A 20,410-nucleotide genomic window follows, 5' to 3' on the forward strand; every position below is an offset into this window, starting at 1 on the left:
GCTTGCATTTGGCTTGGCTGCCCTTAAGCTTTCGAGGTGCACCACCTGCACGTCAGCGGTATAACCCATAGGATTAGTGTGATAAAGTTTCTCCCAAATAATTGCTTGAAACAAAATGGTTGACCAACTCGTTCCATCAGCTTTTATTTAGGTAGTGATAAGTCTTGCATGACGTCATAATGGTGGCACAATGACGGAATTCCGGCCTTCGGCTCCTGCCATGGAGGCTCCTGCCTTTCGCTGCATGGAGGAAAGAATTTCGCCGCTTTCGCCAGTTTGATTCGTGGTTTCGTCCTGCGGTAGTGGGAGTGGAATCAAAGTCCTAAGGCTTCTCCATACTGCCGTGGTCGGACGCATAGATTTTCATACAACAATAACTCTGCCTTAATTGTGCTCAAACTTAGCAGGAAAAAAGCTCGCATGATGTGGTATGTTTTTTCCTCAAACGGCACAAAAATGTCCTGTATTTTGGGTGGGGGAAGGGTCCCTCGAGCAAACAGATTTTTAATTGTTAACAAACGGGTCGAACTCGTGACCTTCGACCAAAACTTTTGGGAAGAGTAGTTTCCACTTGGGCTGGTCACGTAGTTGGGCGAGTTGACAAGCCGTGGACTGCCGGGGTAACAGATTGAGCACCGAGAGAGAGGTCTAGAAAAAGAGATAAGGAATTTCGGAGGCAAAGAGTGAACTCGAGCGGCGCGGGACAGGATCAGCTGGAGGCCGATGGGAGAGACCTTCGGCCTGCAGTGTAGTGACGAAGCAAAACTTTTACTGGGTCGATGCATGCAATTTAAAAAAGAAGTTAGAGAAGCTGCACCATCCGCAGTTAAAAAATAAGAACTTTACTCCGTGGTTTTCACAAAGCCTCGGCAAACAGGCACCGAAACAGCATGCAGAGTCCAGCGTGGACAACATACGCAGCTTGGCACCTTCTGAGCCATGTTCTGAGCTGAAGCAACGCGAGCTTCGCTGGAGCAGTATTCAATAACAAAAACAAAAATAACGTCATTGATGACGCAACAAACCTGTAAATGCCTGTAAACATGGAGGAAATGCCATGGCCATGAAACACCACCAGAAGTGACGTCAGACAATTTTCAGTGTTACCGGGCTGTAATCTTGAATTGGTATAAAAGACGCTGCTGGAATTGCTAAAGAAAAGGGAATTTTTTTTTTCGCAGCAAGGAAGTAAGTAGTGAAGAGGAAAATACACTTGAAACGTCTGGGTGCCCTCAGTAACCTATCGTTGTCAGAATCAATGTTGTCGAGACGACAGTCGTGGACGGCCACAAACACACCTTGCAGGTGTTAATACCACTAATTATGCTAATACTACAATCATTAGACAATTTACAAGCTTCCCCATACTATATGGCTTCCCGTAGCGCCTACCGACAGCGCAAACTTGACATGTAGAAAGAAAGGACTCAATATAACTGATATAACCGATATCACCTTGTCCTCCTCAAGCTTGGGCCAGAGGCTGCTTTGGCTGTTTGACTTTAATATGCGTTACAAACTTCATTTTGCCCTATGCAAACTAGTCAAAACATTCCATGAGCCCAAGTTTCTAACCTCATTTAGATTCAACTGCGGCAGACCTAAACCTGCCTAAACATACGTCAAGTACAGAAACATGTCACAGGCGTACCGGCATACACAGGAACAGCGTGCCTGAGCGCAGTCGTTCGCTAAATGCATTTCAACGAAGCCAACGTTACTACAGCTGAATAAATTTAGCTTTTCGCTTTTTTTTCCCCTTTTCAGACCAAACCTCGGCGTAGAAACATGCAGTTTCTGCATTGTTAACACCAGTTACAGCTTAATCTCTTTCCGTGATTCGGCGATGTCTGTAACACTTCCTAAAACCGCTGGAAAGTGTGAAAATAAACTTTTTAACTCTGCACAGGCGCGCTGGGATATCGCCAGTATCGCAGACTGCGTGTCGCGTTGCAACGTAACGCCTCAACGAGATTCGGCGAGATGTTTCATAGAACAGGAAGTCAGAAAAAAAAAAATCACGTGATAACAAATGGTGGATTCTTATCATCTTGCGGAGGGAGTTGTAGTGATGTGACCGTTGGTTCTTAATTTAAATGGTCGCCAGCTTGATCGTTGTGTTTAGGCCCGTGTTATCGAATTTTATGAGTATGCAAGGTAAGATAATTGTCGTGCTATGTGTTTGATCAACCGTGTGCTCACTGCTTTTCATGTATTTTGTGTGAGCCAAGGTTACGCTCGGCAAATTATTTGCTTTCGTCTCCGTGTATGGGCGTTAAATTGGTTTGTGCAACAAATATTGTGCAGGCTTCAGGCCAGTCCCACCGTGCCGTAAGCGTGAATTGAGGTGAACCGTTATTGCCGCCTGGCAGTGCTGTTGCCGATTTCTTGCCCGTGCTGTCGGGAGGGAGGGAAGAGAAGCTTCGGGGAGGCCCCTTTCGGCTCCGTTATGTTTCCGCCTTTGGCAGGAACAGCGAGTCGGGTTACCTCAGCCGCCTAGCTAAAAGAGCTCTACCGATACTGGCGTGCGCGTACAGTTTCGTTCGTATGCGAGCAGCGAGCGTTGCCTAGTGCTCGTCGCGGAGTGACATTAGGCCTAAGGGATGCGAGGAGATTCCCTTCGGCTTTCCGACGTTTTCTCCGCATGTAAAGAGGTGAGACAACTACCCCATCAGTACGCTCGACTTGAAGCGAAAATGTTTATTCTGCTTGCGCCCTGCAAATTGCTAGTTGCTGTGCTTCTTGATGCACAAGTCCTGAGCCCTTTAGCTTGCTCGACGAGCAGCTGACCAGCACGGGTTCGTTATCTGCTGGCTAACATGTTTCTGGAAAGGCTATCCGACCGACCAAGGTCCGTGTCTGACGCATTGCGCGAAGTCTGGTGTAATCGCAGTGCGTCAGCATCGGTGGTAGGCATGAGGCACCGCTATGCAGGTTGATCATGTTCCCCACCTAAATTTTTTTTTAGCCGTACTTATCGGTTAGTAGTAACGAGAACGTTGTTATGCGGCTATTATGCTGATAATTACGCTGCGCATTTGTTCGACGTTAGTTTAGCCTGAACTGTTTACCCCGATACCGCCGTGGTGTGCGGTCAAATTCCGCTCCGTAAATATCAGAGCTAAGACTGATGGTCATTGCACATCAATACGAAATACCGCAGTGATGTTACCTAGCGCTTCATGTTCATCTCGATTTTTAGTTCGACGGCGGGAGGCGACGTTTTGCAAACAGGTGTTGGTGGCGAAGCTCCTCTATTGATTTTGTATAATGGGGTGAATACGTTTTTATTTTCGCTTTCTCTGAAAGCCATTATCTATAAGCACATTGAATTATTTTGCCTTAACCAGTGACATGGTCTTGCTGAAATGACGTTTTCTGTTTACCTTGCAGCTTGTGCTTCATTGTGAATCAAAGTGTTGATAATCGCCTTTTTATTCGTGCTCCATACCTGTCTGTATCATTTAACCTGGCTGCTTGGTTGAGTGATGCAAACACGTATTTAGCGCACACACAAATGTTGTTTTTCAAATTGGAGCATTGTATAAGAGAACAATAACAAAGCTTGTTGGACCTATGGGGCTGTTACCACGTGTGGGCTCTTTGAAGTCTGATGCCATTTTGGACATATTTAGGACCACTGCAGTTGAAAGTCAATGTATTCATACAAAAATATACCTTAGACCCGCGTAGTTTCAGTGGGTAGCTTTAAAGACTTTTTTTTTTTTGCCTACTGTATCTTTTACGTGGGTAGTACTATTTGTAGAAAGCTTCTGGGCCATACCGAAAGTTCATAGGCCATAAAAAATTCAACATACAAGTTTACCCCTTGAGTGAGGTTAAAATGTTTTATGCCAGAAAGAATAAAAAAAAATTACCTTCCTTTCTCACTGTTGTAAAATAATTCATCCACCTGTGAACATTAAGCTTTGGCTTTGAATTTTTTGTGGCCGAGCAACTTTAGGCTCAGCCTGGAAACTTACAACAAATAATGTCCATGTTGGTTTAATTGTGTGTTGCCCTTGTATTGCTACATTTCGCGGTTGCAAGTGCTGTGCATAAGGCAACTTGTATGTAGAAGCGGGCAGTATTATACTAGGTTTGTTTTAGCATGGAATCATGGGAGCTTGCTTCCTTGAGTTGCTGAGTTATTAGTGTTAAAACTATGTTGTTGGGATTAAATTCTCCTCAGCTAGGGAAATTTTACTTGACTAGGGAAGCCATTATGCCAGGTGGCATTTTGCTGCTTTGTGTAGCACGACGATGCAGTCAGCCCTCTCCCAGGCTAGGGAAAACCATACCACTCCTTATGTACAGGGCTGTGTAGGGCTGTTGAGAATGCAGGTTATCACATTATTTCCGACATCCGATACAACAAGTTGGACTGCCTGCCTTCCGAAGCAGGTGGAATTTTTATTCCTTTGCATTGAGCTCTGGCCAAATGCCCAATACTGCCCTTTTATGAAGTGCGCTTTTTCCTGTTTGCCCATATAAAAATGCTTGGCATGTACAGCCTCGTTTCTGAAAGGGGGCAGCACTACTCCAGAGTGACAGTCAGTTTGTCGCTATTCAGCTTGGGATTTCGTAGCTTTGTTTATTGCGGGCTGTCACATACGGACTAAGTTAATTGAACAATTAACAATTAATTGAACAATTAATTGCAGTTACTACGCAAGATTCCAGCATGAACATGTCAGCGGTTGAACAGTTGTGGATACTGTTGTGTGCTTGAAACTGAGTTTTAAGTAGCATGTTCTGCCCTGTAAAATATTGTGCATTCTAGCAATGAGGACCACAGATCCATGATCTATTTACGAGTGCTTTGGTGCAGGTCTATAGCATCTTGATGAAACAGCATGGTGCATTTGTAAAAATGGTTTTTCTGGTTCTCTGCTCCTTAGTTCAAAATTTTTCAAAAAGCATGCATTTTGCAATATATATGCCAGCTATAATTTATATAATAACGGTTACCGCTTCATGCCGAAATGCTTCAACCCTCCGTTGTTGATATTGCTCAGTCAATGCAATTCAGGCCTTTTTTCCTTTCACGTACCATCAACTTCATACCCGCTCGTGCACTTTCCCCTCCAGACAATTGAACATTATCACGCTGTATGTAACAACAGGGGAAATGAATGAGCACCAATTTAGCAACGGTCTGTTGCTGCTGGAAGCCCGAGCGTAATGCAAGTTGACCAAACGAAATGTGATTCTCGGCAGCTTGCAGGGGATATAAAACGACTTTGCCCTTCCCTAGCTGCGACTTTATTTGAGCGATGAGGCTGCAGGAGGGCTCCACTGCAAAACAGTGAAAGCCCACACCCGATGTGGGCAAACTTTTTGCATTTAATAATTTGTTTAAAAAGTCCGACACCTGCAAATTGTTAATACTTGACAAGTGTGACCGCAGGAGCTGCTCAGTGCCTAAGCCGTTTGCTGCTGACCACAAGTGGCCTCGATATCCCTTCCCCACGACCGTTTTTCTGAAGTAGATGGAAATCGAGAACGTCCGTGTATCGAGCTTTTGATCCACGTTTAATATCACCAGCGAGTTAAAATAAGTGTCGGCCTGAAACATAAGCTGCGCCTCGGAGCAGAGATATAGCACGACGCATCAAATGCGCTAGTTTTAAAAAACAATGTGTTTACACGGAAAACAACAAAAAAGAAAAGGCGAATCACATTGTTTTAAAATATTACGCAAAAAGTAAGTAAAACCGAATAAGTAAAAAAAAGCACCAAAACGTGATTATTGCTCTATACTTTTTTTTTTTTGCCTTGCCTTTCATAACATTAATGCAAAGGAAGTGAGTTCCGTGGTCAGTTTTTAAGGACAGTACAGTGGGCAAATTCCGTTTTTTACATATACAAATAACAACAGATATGTCAGGGAAAACTGTTAAGGTGTGCACTTAATCCCTTGGCAAGAAACTGCTGCCCTCGTCCTTGTTTTGGAAGCAGAAACAAACAATAAAGCAGATGACACGTGCAGAAAGGCAGGCCGGTACCTCACACTGTCCCATTCGCCCAGCGATCATCTTTTCTGCTAGTTCTGCAGTTTTGTCTCTTTCAGATCTGCTTTTTTTTCGAAGGTGCACTTGTACTGACTCCCCAACTCGCTACATTGCTTCTACTGCTACTCGTTCCGGAGGGGAGTACTGCTGTGGATGAATTAAAGAGCGTCCCAAAAAAGTCCCATCTCATGCTCCGCGCGTCAAATTTCCCTTTCATTTTGTAACAGCATAACCTGTTATAAGATTCCACAATGTAGAACACGGAACATTGGCCGGGGGTCAGGCCGTACGATGACATACTGATTGTTATGCACACATCCGGTATAGCTATCGCAAAAGGTATTGCAGTGATCAGAGTGATAATGCAGTGACTGAGTGTTAACTAAAGCTTGCTTTTGACAAAAGTGTGGCTAACACTCGATAAGGTGACAGCAACAAATTATTCAGGGTGACCAAATAATCTAATCTATTGGTAGTATTTATGTGCCGGTTGTAAGATTTTTCTGTTTTGTTACAAATATAAAAATGTGCGCCATTGGTATTAGCGCTGGTATTTGAACGCCAGTATGCAGGCCTAAATTTAAAGCTTCAAGGTTAGCGTGATGGGCGATTCCATAGCGACGTTGTGATTTCAACAAAAAAGGAAAGAGCAGAAAATATATCCCACCGTCATATCTCTTGGCGGTGGCTTTATGAATAGTTGCTAGGACAACAAAGTCTGGGCGAGAAAGTAGGTGGTAAATCGTCGCCACTTCATCTGTTTTTGATATCTCGTAATTGTTTAAAGTTTCTTTTGCAATTGCGCCACTGCCCTTGGGGAAGAGCAGCATTTTGAATTTTTGTTTGTACTTTGATTTGACTGTCGTTTTAAACTACTAAATGTTTTGTTCTAATTTCAGTGGTAATTTCACTTATCGAACCGGTTCGCGAACCGGTTCGGTATGTGAGTTTATTGAACCGGAACAAAATGATTTCACCTGAATCAGAATTGTAACTGAACCGGTATTTTTTCGGTTTGACACACTGACACACACACACACACATATATATAAATTAGCGAAATGTGAAAGTCCTCTGCTACTTAGGTGTTTTTTTGTGCTCTGGCATGGGAAAACTGAGATAGAAGCAGGGTGACGCTGACTTTGCTCCTCATGCCAGGAAGGAATGCAGTGAGGAGAGGAATCGCGTTCACCCTGCTCCTATAATTCTTAAAAAAATGTTCAGTGTTATGATTGTCGGTGACTTTGGTATTAGACTTCCATGCTTTGTAGGTTGTCTTGACGTTAGACTCTGCATGCATAAGCCACATACTGTAGATGTGCGAGTTGAGCCTGTGAACTTCCAGCATGAAAGGTTTTGTTGGACTGTAAACTCCGCTGAAAGCACTAGCATCGTGATATGTAGCAGTAAATGTGGAGGGTGGGTAACAGTGGAGATTGAACTGCTTTCTCAGCAGTGTTCGATTTATTCTGTTATTTTCTTATAAGAACACTGACTGTATAGGGTTGTCTAATCGCTGTTTCTAGCTTGCAGTGCTGTTGCTTGCAATTGCTTCCTGCTTGCATTGTGTTTTCTGCTTATTGTCAGGCGTAACTGTTTATTGGCTTATTTCACCTGGATGCATCCCCCTCTCTCTATCCCTTTGTCTTTCTCTCTCTCTCTCTTTCTCCCCTTAGCTTGCTGGCCAGCATGAATTGCTGCTGTGATCTACGGCCTCAATTGGTGACGTCCCTGGTTTACTGACTAATTCCAGGCGAGTGCTTTTTTCCTGGTGGCTCCTGTTAGCAGTGAACCCTTGTGGTGGGAACCGTTTTGTTCATTTTGTTGGCATTGAAGGGCAAGTGGTGAGCCGAATGAAATGCCATTGTGACGCGTGTCCCCCTTCAGCACTGCAGACAGTGACGGAGGACTATGCGTATGTGTCTAGCCGTGTTGTCACGTGTGCTTTGACGTCGCGTGCCTGGTCTGAAAAACAAGTGGACGGTTGCTAGCTCTCGCACACTGTGACTGTTGTTTCATGGACGAGAGGGCAGGGCTCCTGAATGGGCAAATGAAAGTTGCTTGCTGACGGCACAAGCCTCCTTCACTGGGTTGGCGCCTCTGTGAACAGGTATGTTTTCTTTTAGTGAGCCCTTGGAAAATGGGCTACGGGCCAAGAGGGGAAAAGAAATTTGTCAGGCAAGGATCTATTCGGTTACTGTCCAATTTATGAAAATGGCCAGTTTATTGTGCAACAGGTGTTTGGCTAGCGCTAATAGGTGGAAGAAGAAAAGGTTTCTTGCATACTACACAGTTCCAAAAATGCTGCATTGGTAATGGAGGCAGGTGTTTGTACTTGACAGGTCATGTCAGAGTATGTGCTCACGAAGGCAGGGAAATGACTCGGAGGGGGCAGATCTATAGTTCATCTCACAAGCTAGCTGCAGCACTGTGGAGGCTACATTGTTGTCCCCCTCAGGGCGCCTAACTCACCGCGAAGGAAGCGACAAAAGGCGCCGGGGCCGTGCGGTGCCACTTGCCGAGAGGGGAGAAGGGAGTGTCCTTTCAGGACCCCCTTCACGGCGGATTAGGCGCCCTCAGTGGGCGCACTATTGATAACAATGTAGCCTCCACAGTGCTGCAGCTAGCTTGTGAGATGAACTATAGTTTTTTATATTTTAAAGCTGCCATATAAATTGATTTTATTGAATTCGATGTTCCAAGGATGCGACTTCGATCCCAGGTGCAGCATCCGTTTTTTTTTATTTAGGTGAAACAGGAAAATTCCTGTGTCCAGGTTTTGTCACATGTTGAAGATCCGCGTAGTCTCCCGTAATTTGTATCATTCCCAGTGTCGTTTAAGTTGTGCCCTCCCCCAGTGATGTGCATTATCTGCAGAAGTGGGTGTCCCCAGATAGCAACTTTGAACAGAGTCGTCTCTTTTTTTTTTTTTTTTTTTTTTTTTTATCCCAATCTTGTGCACCATCGCCTGTCTGTCTGATTTGATGGTCAAATGAGAAATGTACAGGTCCTTCGAATAGAACATTCAATTTTCATGGGCCTTGAAAGTTTTGGGATTTTTTTTCTTCTTGAAATCCCGTGAATTCTTTGGGGAATGAGGCCCCGAGGTTCGAATACGTGGCCTGTGTTCCATGGCTGATCAGAGTGGTCCTGCACACTCCCCCTCAACAACGTGCTTTGTCAATTTAACGCCAGCTCAAGAGTATGCGTGTGCTGCCATATTTGATGGCTCGTGCAGATTTGGTTATCTCTGTATCAGCGCTGCTCCCCTTTTTGTGTTTGACGCTGTCTTCCTTGCCTCGTCTTATTGTTCATTTGAATTCTCTGTCACTATTTGCCACAATAGCTGTGCTCTGCCATAACTATTCCCCACCATGTCTGCAAAACGAGGGGTGCTGACACTGTAGTATGAAGTAAAAACTGGCATAAAAAAGCAAGGCTATGAATGTGAGGACAACATTTGTGATATCGATAAAAAAAGCCAAACTGGTCACTCAGGCAAGCAAACCCAGGCGGACAATATCTAATCTGACCAATTAGCTGCCGCTAATGTTCAGAGCCAGTTCCTGTTGTCACTCTCAGAACTGGAGTCCAACAATCTGGCATCATCTGTAGCATCGTTGGGAACGTGTGCAAGACCGCCATTTTTCTTCCCCAAAACTACAGTGCCATTCTATTTTCGCTGACGGTTAAAAAAATTGCTGCCACGAGGTGGTGGCTGCCGCACAGAAGATGAAACAGACCAGATGAGGCAATGTACCTCTAGAGGCTGTGGAACAGTTTGAAATTCATTGGTGGGCTAGCAAGGCTTTGTGGGCCTAGTATGGAAAGAGTTGAGATAGGGGCCTTCAGGGGTATTAACACTCTATTGACTGGGCCAATTATAGAATCGATGGTCAAAAGAAAAAAAAAAAAAGACCATTGCAGGGTAGAACAGTTGCTGAGCTAATTGACATTATAATGTATATTGGAAATTGAAGAAACACTGGAGTAGGCTTGTTTCAGATGAAAGTTGCTTTTCTGTAGGTGTCAGTGTTTGTGCAATGGCAAAAGGTGTCTTAATTGCTGAGAAATTGCTAATTAAACAACACATTTCTCTCTCCCTTGTTTTCTTTTTTCTTTTCATTTTTTTTTCTGCCGCAATTTTATCATGCCAAACAACTGGCTGCTGTTCGCAGTATAAATAACTGGAAGTGAGCAAGGCATCAGTGGGGCATAGTGGCAACCAAATACAAGTTTACCACACGCAGTGGCTTCATTCGTTTATGTGGAACTAGTCTCTCTTTTGTGAACTCTCACGTTCTTTGCCAAGAACTTTTCCCCTGGGGTCAGTTAAAATATTTGCCGCTTTGTTGAAGGAGGGCATAGAATCTTTTTTGGCTGTCCATTACGTCAAAGCAACCGTCCACCGCGGTGGCTCAGTGGCTATGACGTCGTGCTGCCGAGCCCCAAGGACATGGGTTCGTTTCCCGGCCACAGCGGCCGCCTTTCTGATGGAGGCGGAAAGCAAAAGCACTCGTGTGTTTGATATTTCGGTGCACGCTAAAGATCAGGGGGTCAAAATTAATCTGGAGCCTTCTACTATGGCGCACCTCATCACCTGTGTAGCATCGATGCGTTAAACCCCACAATGGTAAATGACACGTCAAAGTGACCTCTCACATGCACAAACTTCACCTCGGGCCACTTGGGCATTAAAAATTTCACATCGCGCACTCCAATATTAGCAGGGTTGACATTCCTTACGCCAAAATTTATTGGATGAAGTAGGCAAGTGCGTAATTCCTGCTTTAGCAAGATTTCACCCTTTCGGCCTGGCGGCGTCTATTTACGCCATCACATTGTAGTTCCTCTGGCGCATAGAGAACGAAACCAAAAGTGCTAGTTTTGGGGGGAATTGTTTGTGCAATGTTTGTTATACCTCGGTGGAACGGGAAGGGATTCAGTTCTTGAGCCCGTTTTAATAAAGTGATGCCTATAGCGATAGATATCCCTGTTTCATTTTAGTTGAGATACTCGCTACAAAAAATAAAAACCTCCGGGGAAGTTGAAATTACGACACTGACTGAAAAAAAATGGCGGTCTCAGTTTTATTCCCAAGCTTGTAAATCAATAAATTTTGTCTGTAGGTTCATGTAGTCGTAACGTTTAGGAAACTGTGCAAAAGTGATGTCATTGCTCTACACAAAAGTTTTAATTGCCAGACGTCTTAATTAATTGCCTCATTAATAAATCTGTTATTACTTTTACTTCCAGCTCTATTTTTCGTTTGTGGGCTTATGGGACCCTAAAATTTAGGAAAATACACAGAAAAAACTGTTTTGCTTGAAATAAAAGAAATTAGGGCCGAAAGTGTTAATGCTAAAATGAAACAAGCCAAAAGGCCAAGAAGTGATAAGGTTAATCAACTTCTGAATTAGCGTCCTACACGCCAGACCACACAAGCCGAACGGTGGCCTTCACCACTAAGCAGGTGGGCACGTGTACATTGTACATACTTCTATGACCAAGTGTTCATTGATCATTGGGGGGCTAATATTGAGACCACGCAAACAACTTGGCAGTCTCTCCAAGCATAACCACGCATAAAGTTAGCTAAACCAAGAATAAGCCTGGTGGGGCTGCCAGCTTCGCTGTTTGTCCATTCTTTGCACCCCCAATGGGAAGCTGCCGCAATTCTTTTTTGTTTGTTTGATTGGAAGTTCAGTTAATTCGAAGTCTCCTGCGGTCCTCGTATTAATGGGAGTAGACTAATTCATATGGGGGAGCAGAATAGCCTCAGGATCTAATTGAACCTGTTCTGCTTTTGGCTTCGCATAATGCTTTGGGTTGCTGAGCCTCAGTTGCTGGGCAGCTATAAGCCCCACTAGTTTAAAGAGTCCTCTAGTGCTCCAGGCTGGTTTACAGGCTTTGCACATGCCCTCTTTGATTCCCTGTTGATTCCAGTCTTCCTCAAAATTCTCCCTTAGCCATTGTCGTTTGAGTTGGGTTTTAATGCTCCTGTGCTACACCGAGGCTGTGAGATGCAACGTAGGGGACGACCATACATTAATTTAGGCCACCTGCAGTCTCCAATTTGTGCGTGCACGTCACACATGTTTGTTTTTCGCCATCATTAGAACAACAGCTGCTACAGCCTGCAATCAAACCTGCTCCTTAGCCACTGCTCCTTAGCCACAATACTGAGTGCATTACATAAGTTGGGGGGGAAAAGGGGGGCAAGGAACGTGGTGTCAAAATACCAAGATGGTAAGCATTGGAAATCTGCTGGGTGAGCTGGACGATTGTTCACCTTAGCCACTGGGACCCTTGCATCCCCATCTGAAGATACCAGTTTCATGCTCATACGTGTTTTTGGGCAGCTTGTTCTCTATATCTACATTAGCAGCCCTTAGAAATAAAGCATGCAGTACTTCATCTCCTGCTGGCCACGTGTAGGGCATTGGAGCTTGCTGTGTGTGGTGAAAGTTCCCACCAAGTTCTGCGTAGTTTCAGTATTGCAGTTTCTGGATGACCGTGTGCTTGATTCAGTTGTAGGCTTATATTAGGTCATAACCACCCTCCATATCAAGAAATCAGTTTCATGAGTTGGAAAACTCTGCTGTTTTTTGCTGTTTATACCCTTGTGCTTGGGCATGCATTCACCATGTGTATGCCCTTGGTATCTCGCCTTACAATTGTCCATTGCAATTGGCAGTTGTATCACTGTGCAAAGCACTTGGAAGCTTTTTCCCATGCTCCTAAGTTCTTTGCGTGACCTCCTTTTTGCTTCCTGTTTCTCTTCCAGTGGTAGGTGGAAATTAGAAGATGTCAGAGGGCTCTTCAAGTGGGTCGCTCTTTGAACTCAATGTAACAGGCGAGTCTTACCAACTATTGCTATATATCACTGTTGCTGCCACTGTGAGCTGTTGCCATGTTTGGGTCCCCTGAAATGTCCTTTGCATCTTTTACTTTTGCAGTCGTTTCAGCAAAGTTGAATTCATCGGGAATCCTATTCAAGCCAGATCCTTATGTTGAGCTCAGTGTGGATGGTGGCGTGCCTGTTAAAACAGAGTACAGCAAGAGTACTTCCAATCCTAAATGGGATGAACAGTTTCCTGTGTAAGTGTTGTCCACCAGCACTTGATTGCTCAGTTTGGCGTTTGCGTTCTGCTTTGGTAGACATGCCCATTCTCTCCGACCAGTACACCAGACCAGTCTTGTAGAGCTGATCGAACTTCGCACTGTTTGACATCGACATCATTTTGTAGTGTTGTTAACTTACCTGTGTGCTTAAGATGCTACAAAAAGCTTTCAAGGGTGGTGTGTGTATAAGGCTCTAAAGAACGGAGGGCGTAACTATGTATTATATGGGGCCTCTTTTTGCTAAGAAAATTTTTCACTTGTCATGGGTGGTAAAAGATTTATTTATTTAAGATACGGCAATGCTCTAGGTGGAAAAATTTTAGTAAAAATTAAATACCCTTTTTAAAGAAAAAGATGGTTAAAATGCAAGCCTTCTCCCATGCAACCTGAGTCAGAGTCGAAGTCCAAAGTCCAAACTGCTTTGACTGTGTTGGAATAGGGCAGTCGAATAGACATCGGCTTCGTAACACAAGGGACCCAGGTTCGATTCCGACCACAGGAAGCGTTTTTTTCCTTGAGGCGCTTGATGTGCAGAAGGGCTTGTGTTCGGGCGAGTTGTTATTCCATAACGTTCATCTTAAGTGCACAGAAGTGCACACAGAAGACAAGGACACGTGTTTTGTGGAAACCTTTGTGCCTTGTGGAAACCCATTGTGTGAGTTGGCTTTCCTGCAATGTATTTTGGGCGTAACGATCTGGGTTTTGGACTTTGACTGTGGACTTTGAAGACATTGGCTTTCGACCAGAGAAAGCTTCGAGTTTGAACCATATTTTACTTCACCCACAATCATCATCATCATCCGATAGAGTTGGCTTTTCTGCAGTGCGTTCCTGGCAATGTCGCCATCAGTGGGGCATAGACAGCTTCTCTTCAAAGGACAGTAAAAGTACTGCCAGCTTATGTGCTCATCCTCTCTTTGCGTGCCCCAATGGTTAATTGCAGAAGCAATCAAACAGCCACAATTCATATAAATATGTTATTATCATAACTGGATATCTGTTTTATTATCCTGGCTGTATGTGATTGTTTTATCTATTATGCTTGTAAATATGGACAAAAAGACAGCAAATAAATTGTAATTATTTATTTGTGCACTCTGATTTGTATTCGCATTCCTGCTTGGTAGGATGGATATATTCGTTAAAGCTTGGGGGGATATATTCATTAAAGCTTGGGGTTGTATCTTTGGAGATGGATCAGACTTTAACTCAAGTTCAGGATTCTGTGTATGGGGACAACAAAACATCATTTCTTTGTTCTTAGAAGTAATGTGTAGTTTGATAGTAGAGACTCCATTGTGTGCATCACATGCTTACTGTGCTACGTTTTACTTTGTTTACAGCTTGGTGACGCCCTATTCGAAACTTCATTTTCGCGTGTTTAATCACAATTCGTTGATGAAAGATGCGCTGCTTGGAGAAGGCTGCCTCGAGCTGTATCACGTATTAGAAAAAGCAGATGGAAAATGTGAGTATTCTGTTCGTTGTGTTGCAGCCATTTTCTTATGATGGTGCGTGTGTATGCACATGAAGTTGTGTGTTCTTGCATAACTCTGCATGACTAGTGGTTTGTGCATTGTATCATAGGCTTAAAGGGACCATGAAGACAAAATACAAATTAGGTTCTCATGAAAAGTTGCCTCGCTAATATAACACTATTAATATAACACTGATACCACTTTAAACGCAGACTTCAGAAGCTATTTGGTGAGGAAAATAGAGAATAAGCATATGACTAACCAGCTACTTTCCCACGCTAGACTTATGACTAAAGGCCAGATTTTTAGGCATTGAAAAAGTGCCTTTTAAGTGCCAAAAATAGGCAGGCAAAATAACATTTTAGGCCTCCAGCATTATAAATATGGCCATGATAAATTTTTACATTGATGCAAATAATTTCAAACGAACACGTGCAGGACCTGTATCTATGACAGGAAAACTAAAAATTTTATTGTCTATATTGGCACAAAGGTGCCAACAGTTGAACATAGCTGTTCAATTGTCCCATAAAACTACTCTACTAACGGTGATCCACCGGCTTAATTCAATGTTTCCTGGTCATATTCATGTTCAATGACCACTGTCGCTTGCTCAAGCATCACATATAGTGAAACAGGCATGAAAAAGAATGCTTAAGAGTTGGGAATTTTGATTAAAAAGAGCGCTACTTTATGTATGCTTGAAAAACAGCGGAAAAACAGCCGATTTTGAGTGGTTCCACGAAACTTTTTTTTTTTCTCTTGAGCTACTGGACACATTTAGCAATGCTATGCATGAAATTGTAGCTTATAGATTGCTCCTTCAAACACATAAGAGCAGTTAGGTGAAAGATACAATTATTTACAGTTGATTGGTCAAATAAACAAAAAAATATACCCAAAAAAGTATACACACAATGTAAGCGATTGTACTGACCCAAAAATTATTTTAGGAATTCTCATATAAGTTGTTCCTACGTTCCTAAGGTGTGATTCAATATTTATATCAACGCTGTACACGGAGTTTTGGATTTTTGTGGGCCCGTCAACCTAGCGGCCCTGATGGCTGTGCCACTACACAAAGCGACGCGAGAGTAAGTCGGTCTCTCTAGGATATGCATCCAGGCATACTTGCTTGCGTTCTCACACAAAATCCCTATCATGTCTGTGGTAAAAAACAAAAAAAAAATTCAGCTCTCTTGAGAAGGTTCGCACGTTGCTCCGCAGCGCTAATCTGACACAAGTGCCAGGCTACCTTAAAGGGGACAATGCGATATGACGCGGTGCATTTAGCAAAATATCCCCGCCCCCTGCTATCCAAACCCTACACATAAAAGTAAAACCTTAGTGGTCTGATAGGATGCAGGTTTTGTTCATACAGACAGTGCGAAGCCAAAAACAAACCTTTCCTGGCAGCACCTGTCAAAGTCTGAGGCCATTGAATGGGAGCGTCTTCATGAGAACCAAAATCTGACGAATCCACATCGTTGCTGGAGTCATCGCTGCTGCTGGGGTGACAAAAATCCACAGCAGCAGCTGCCAAAGTCCCTGCCACAGCTGTGCGCTTTTGCAGAGCATGCCATGAAGTGCACACCATCGAAAAAGGAGCTTTCAACAAATACGCCAGATGGCGATAGTTGTCCGCAAGGGGCCGGTGTCGGCTTCTGCAGGACGTTTGAAATCATCGGAACTCGGTGTCCGATGGCCTATGGCGCCGTAAGGAAAGAGTTGAACAGGTCGATTAAAAGTTGTAGTTCTAGTGAGTGCCATGGTGTTGTCCCCGTGTTGTTTCCGCGGTTTTATATCCTGTCATGCTTCGCCAACTCGCCCAACCTTAAACTTTAGTCTACATCATTTGCTGCCCCACAAGCGCTGAGGGAACCATAAAACACCAAATACTTTGAATAAAACAAAGTTGTATGTTGTCGTCATGGCACTTTTAGAGGACGGATGTGTCGTCCTATTTTTTATTTTGGGTGCAAATTGAATTTGACTAATAAATGGCTTAAGTGGTTGAAGACATGTGATACTTTAAAATGTATTTTATTAGGGAACTTTCATTAGAGGAGTGAGACAGCTGCGCATATTGCGCCTTTTTGATACAATTCCATTTTCCTGTGCCAAGCTGCTCCAAAAGCACGAAAATGGCGAAAATTGCGCCGAGCTGCTCCAGAAGAGCCTCAACGGCACGGATTTTGATGCTCATGCCAGTTTCGGCGGGGACGGAAGCCTCCAGCATCCCGGTCACCGCTTTTATCGTCGGTCAATTGCAAACAGAGAAATGGCACAAATAGAAAGACTGAAACGAAGCAAGTGATAGCTTCTAAAACTCGATTCGCTTTCCGTCCGAGTTCGCTGAAACGGCCTTCTCGATTAGGCGTCGCTGTGGCAACAAACATGGCCGCCGCCTGATCTGGCTGCTACCAACGCGCTCAGTGGCTCAGTGTGCATCGCCGATATTTTCCCTAGTTTATGTTACGCTATCAGCTGGGTTCCAGTCTATTCATGCTATCTGTTGTGGCTCTGAACAGTGACGTTAACGCGGGGATATGGTTTGAGATTGGTGCCAGTTTACGGGAAGTTGCGCGGCTCGAAAAAAAGTTAATTGAAATGTGGGGCCTACGACTTCGGCGTGGTTTGTCCTTGAGTGCGAAACGCGGTGCGTGCGTCTATAATCGGGTTCGTGAAGTGAACTTTTTGGCTCGTTGTGTTGTTATAAAATGCTGAGGTGTTGCTGTGCTTCGAAGCGCGATCTCGAGCCTCGGGGATGGAACGGTCGACACGAAAGTTGCGGGCTTTACTGTGGCGCCGCGACCTGTTCAGGCAGCGCCCAATAGCTGCAGAACTGCATGTTTGCCACAGCACGCGACTAATAACACTTTATGTATGCGAAGTGAAATTTAATGCCAAAATCTCGGTGGTTAAACAGTAACGCTACTCAAATGACCATGGGGTGAACGTGCGCCCCAGGGACTGAAATGCATGGGTAGGCTGGTTGGGCTATGGGACCGTTAGCTCGAAGTTGCTCAGCTGTTGCTGTGACTGCATGTTCGTAAAACGCAGCCTGAAATTACAAAAATAATAATTTTAGCAATGAAACGGTAAAAAAACATGCCACAATTGCAGAGCCCTTAAATTTGATAATGTTAGCGGCAGTTTTGTTGTCAGTGTTGCGTACAGCATTGACACAATACCGCTATTAGGAAAAAGGTAGTGCAGTTAGAACTTTGTGATACTCTTAAAAAATTCTTTCACGTAAGGCTGTTTCAGTGTTCTGTGTATTCAAAACTGATTGGAATGTCTACTTGACCCTTCAAAGTGCTGAAATTATGATTTTTTAAGCTCACAAGACGATGTAATAAATGTCCCTAACTGCTCCAAATCAAGATTCTCCTGCTCCGAAATCGAAATTTCGCTGCTCCGAAAACTGCTCCCAAATCTCGTTGGGCTGTCTCACCCCTGTCATTACCAAGAGGAATAGTAATGGAAGAAGTGTGCGGTACTTTTGTGAAGCAGTGCTCCCTTAAAATAGCACTTTCGTGGCGCTCTCGTTCAGGTGTATAGCGTACTTAGAACTTCACATGTTTTCTTGCTTTGCTTTACTTTCAGTGGACAAGGTTCCGCAGCCATTGGAATTGAGTTGTGGCAGCAAGCCGGGCCGAAGTTACAGCTATTTGCTGACTATTTTGGATGGAATGAATGTTGATTTGAGCTGGTACCCACCAAAAGATGGAATAGCTGCAGGAGTTAGTAGGAGAGAAGGTAATTTTCCAGACCCTGTTGGACAGAAAGAGATGGCTGAAATTTGTCATGTGCAAGTTGTTATACTACGACCTGTCAGCTATGATAGAAGTGCTTGGTGCAAAGACAACATAAAAGGGCAGTGCATGACAGCTGAAAAGGGGCGCTGTCTATTAGCTGGTATTCATTTATCATTCGTAGAAATGCAGTGTGGGCAAAAACTTTTTTCTGCCCCCTTGGCAGGAAAAAAAAAAATCTAGAGCACTGAAAAGAAACCTGGAGTAATTCTTGTATAACAAACCTGGTCAACTGATTAGTGTGTTTGGGAAATGATCAATGTTTTGGGCAAATTTTGTTTCAAAGATGAGATTACAAGGTGAGAACATTGGGGCCCAGGTAATCTATCGTGTGCTCTCTAAATGGGAATTACATCTGCTTGCTTATTTCCTACATGCAAAACTTTAAAAGTAGAGTTCATTAACTCTTTCATTACTGCAGGAAATTGGCCAATTTTTAGGGGTCTAAGAAAACATTTTTTTCTACGAAACATATTAATTAGGCACTAACTGCAGTAACATAAAATGAAGATGATTCAACGCCCTTTCCAACAATACCAGTGTTTGTTTTCATATATCATAGTTGCGAAAAAAAGTATCAAAATCAAAATTTTTGTGAAGTTGCCATAGAAAATTATAAAAAGGAGTTATGTATAACAAACCACCAATAGTATAAAAAATTATGAATATACACTTTGTGGGGAAATCTTTCAAAAACATGTCCTAGAAAAAATGTTGCCTTGCGCTGAACAGTTTGTCAGATATAAAAAAAATGTTAGCACGCGTGGTGCCCATGCCATGAGGTGAAGTCCAACCTCCATTTCAAAATGCGCAATTTCGAGTGGTTTCCTGGAAGAAATCTGGTGGTTTGACATTATCAGAGGCACCAATTTGTCAAACAAAAAATTGCAATTATCATCTGATTCGCCATTGCAGCCCTACAAGCTCTTACCGAGGGGCTGTTGCACGATGAGTTTTAGCCCTTTGAGCCTCCTGCTTTGAGCGCCACCTAACATTTTCGAAAAGAAACTACCAATCCTCCGTCTGAATAGACAGTTCTACAGAGGAGCAACACTAGACCTCCAGAGATGCCCTCGTATGGAAATGAAACTGGCCGGCCAACAGCTGGCGGTGTGCAAGGCCGGTTTGAAGCGCTCTCCTTGTCGGAACTGATATCTGGTGACTGGGCGCTACCTTTTGACTTGCATCAAAAGTTCTCATCGCAGAAATTGGGTTTGGGCAGGATGAAATCATGAACAGCATGCTTTTTTTTTGAGGATCAGTAACGGACGCTGAAGGCGCCATGTCAAATAGGCTTGAAGTTGGGTAACTGCGTAGTAGCGCCAAATATGAACTTCGCGGTGCAGAAACAAAACCAAAATTGTTGCAAGTGGTCCTGTGGTAAGTAGAACCACAACACAACTTTGAACAACGTGTGCGAAGGCAATACAGTTGCCTAAAATCGTAAAATAATCTTGCAAACAGGCATTGCTTGGTATGTTCAGCCGATTTCAGTGATTATTACTGTCGGAGCGCAAACCTGATGATTAAAAATCGTCTCGTTCACCATTTGTGTCCTGATAACAAAAACCAAGCGCTGATGCAGAGTAATTACGAGCGGCATGCCTTCTTCATTGGTAGCAGTAATGCGCGATGACCACACCTCTTCTCCACACCCAGGCGATGTAAGCGCGTGTCAAAAATCATGTTTCTATTGCAAAAATTAAAAACTGATTTTGAAAGGGCATTTTCTGAGCTAACCCCAAATAGCTTTACTTGTTCCAGAAATGCATGGAACACCAGGAGAATGGGCTTCCAAAGTATCGTTCAAATTGAACGATTTTGAATAGGCACGATAACGAAAGAGTTGACAGCTCTCATCATGGACTGAATAAGTGTTTTGTATGTTAATCCTGACCCAGTGATTTGTCAAACATGCTACTGCCCTTTTAAAACCATGTGGGACAGTGGCTGTATGTAGATATGGAAACAAAAA

The 20,410-nt window shown here is 43.6% G+C and overlaps 1 protein-coding gene across 3 annotated transcripts in view; it reads left to right on the forward strand.

Moving 5' to 3' along the window:
* Window positions 1–1,998: 1,998 nt before the first annotated feature.
* Window positions 1,999–20,410, forward strand: part of Su(dx) (WW domain containing E3 ubiquitin protein ligase suppressor of deltex) — a 46,438-nt gene continuing 28,026 nt past the window's right edge. The window contains exons 1-6 of one of the 3 annotated variants that reach the window (XM_077686603.1): window positions 1,999–2,157; window positions 7,691–7,767; window positions 12,802–12,870; window positions 12,974–13,115; window positions 14,483–14,607; window positions 18,227–18,379. In XM_077686603.1, coding sequence (XP_077542729.1) covers window positions 12,822–12,870; window positions 12,974–13,115; window positions 14,483–14,607; window positions 18,227–18,379 — 469 coding nt within the window. In that variant the 5' untranslated portion in view covers window positions 1,999–2,157; window positions 7,691–7,767; window positions 12,802–12,821. Of the gene's footprint in view, window positions 2,158–2,257; window positions 2,655–7,690; window positions 7,768–12,801; window positions 12,871–12,973; window positions 13,116–14,482; window positions 14,608–18,226; window positions 18,380–20,410 lie in introns of those variants that run through there. The other 2 variants (XM_077686604.1, XM_077686605.1) reach the window with 2 other exon arrangements.

The sequence above is a fragment of the Haemaphysalis longicornis genome, unplaced genomic scaffold (genome assembly GCF_048455015.1).
Source record: "Haemaphysalis longicornis isolate Haplotype H1 unplaced genomic scaffold, Haemaphysalis longicornis Haplotype H1 scaffold_1, whole genome shotgun sequence".
NCBI classification, from domain to species: Eukaryota; Metazoa; Arthropoda; class Arachnida; order Ixodida; family Ixodidae; genus Haemaphysalis; species Haemaphysalis longicornis.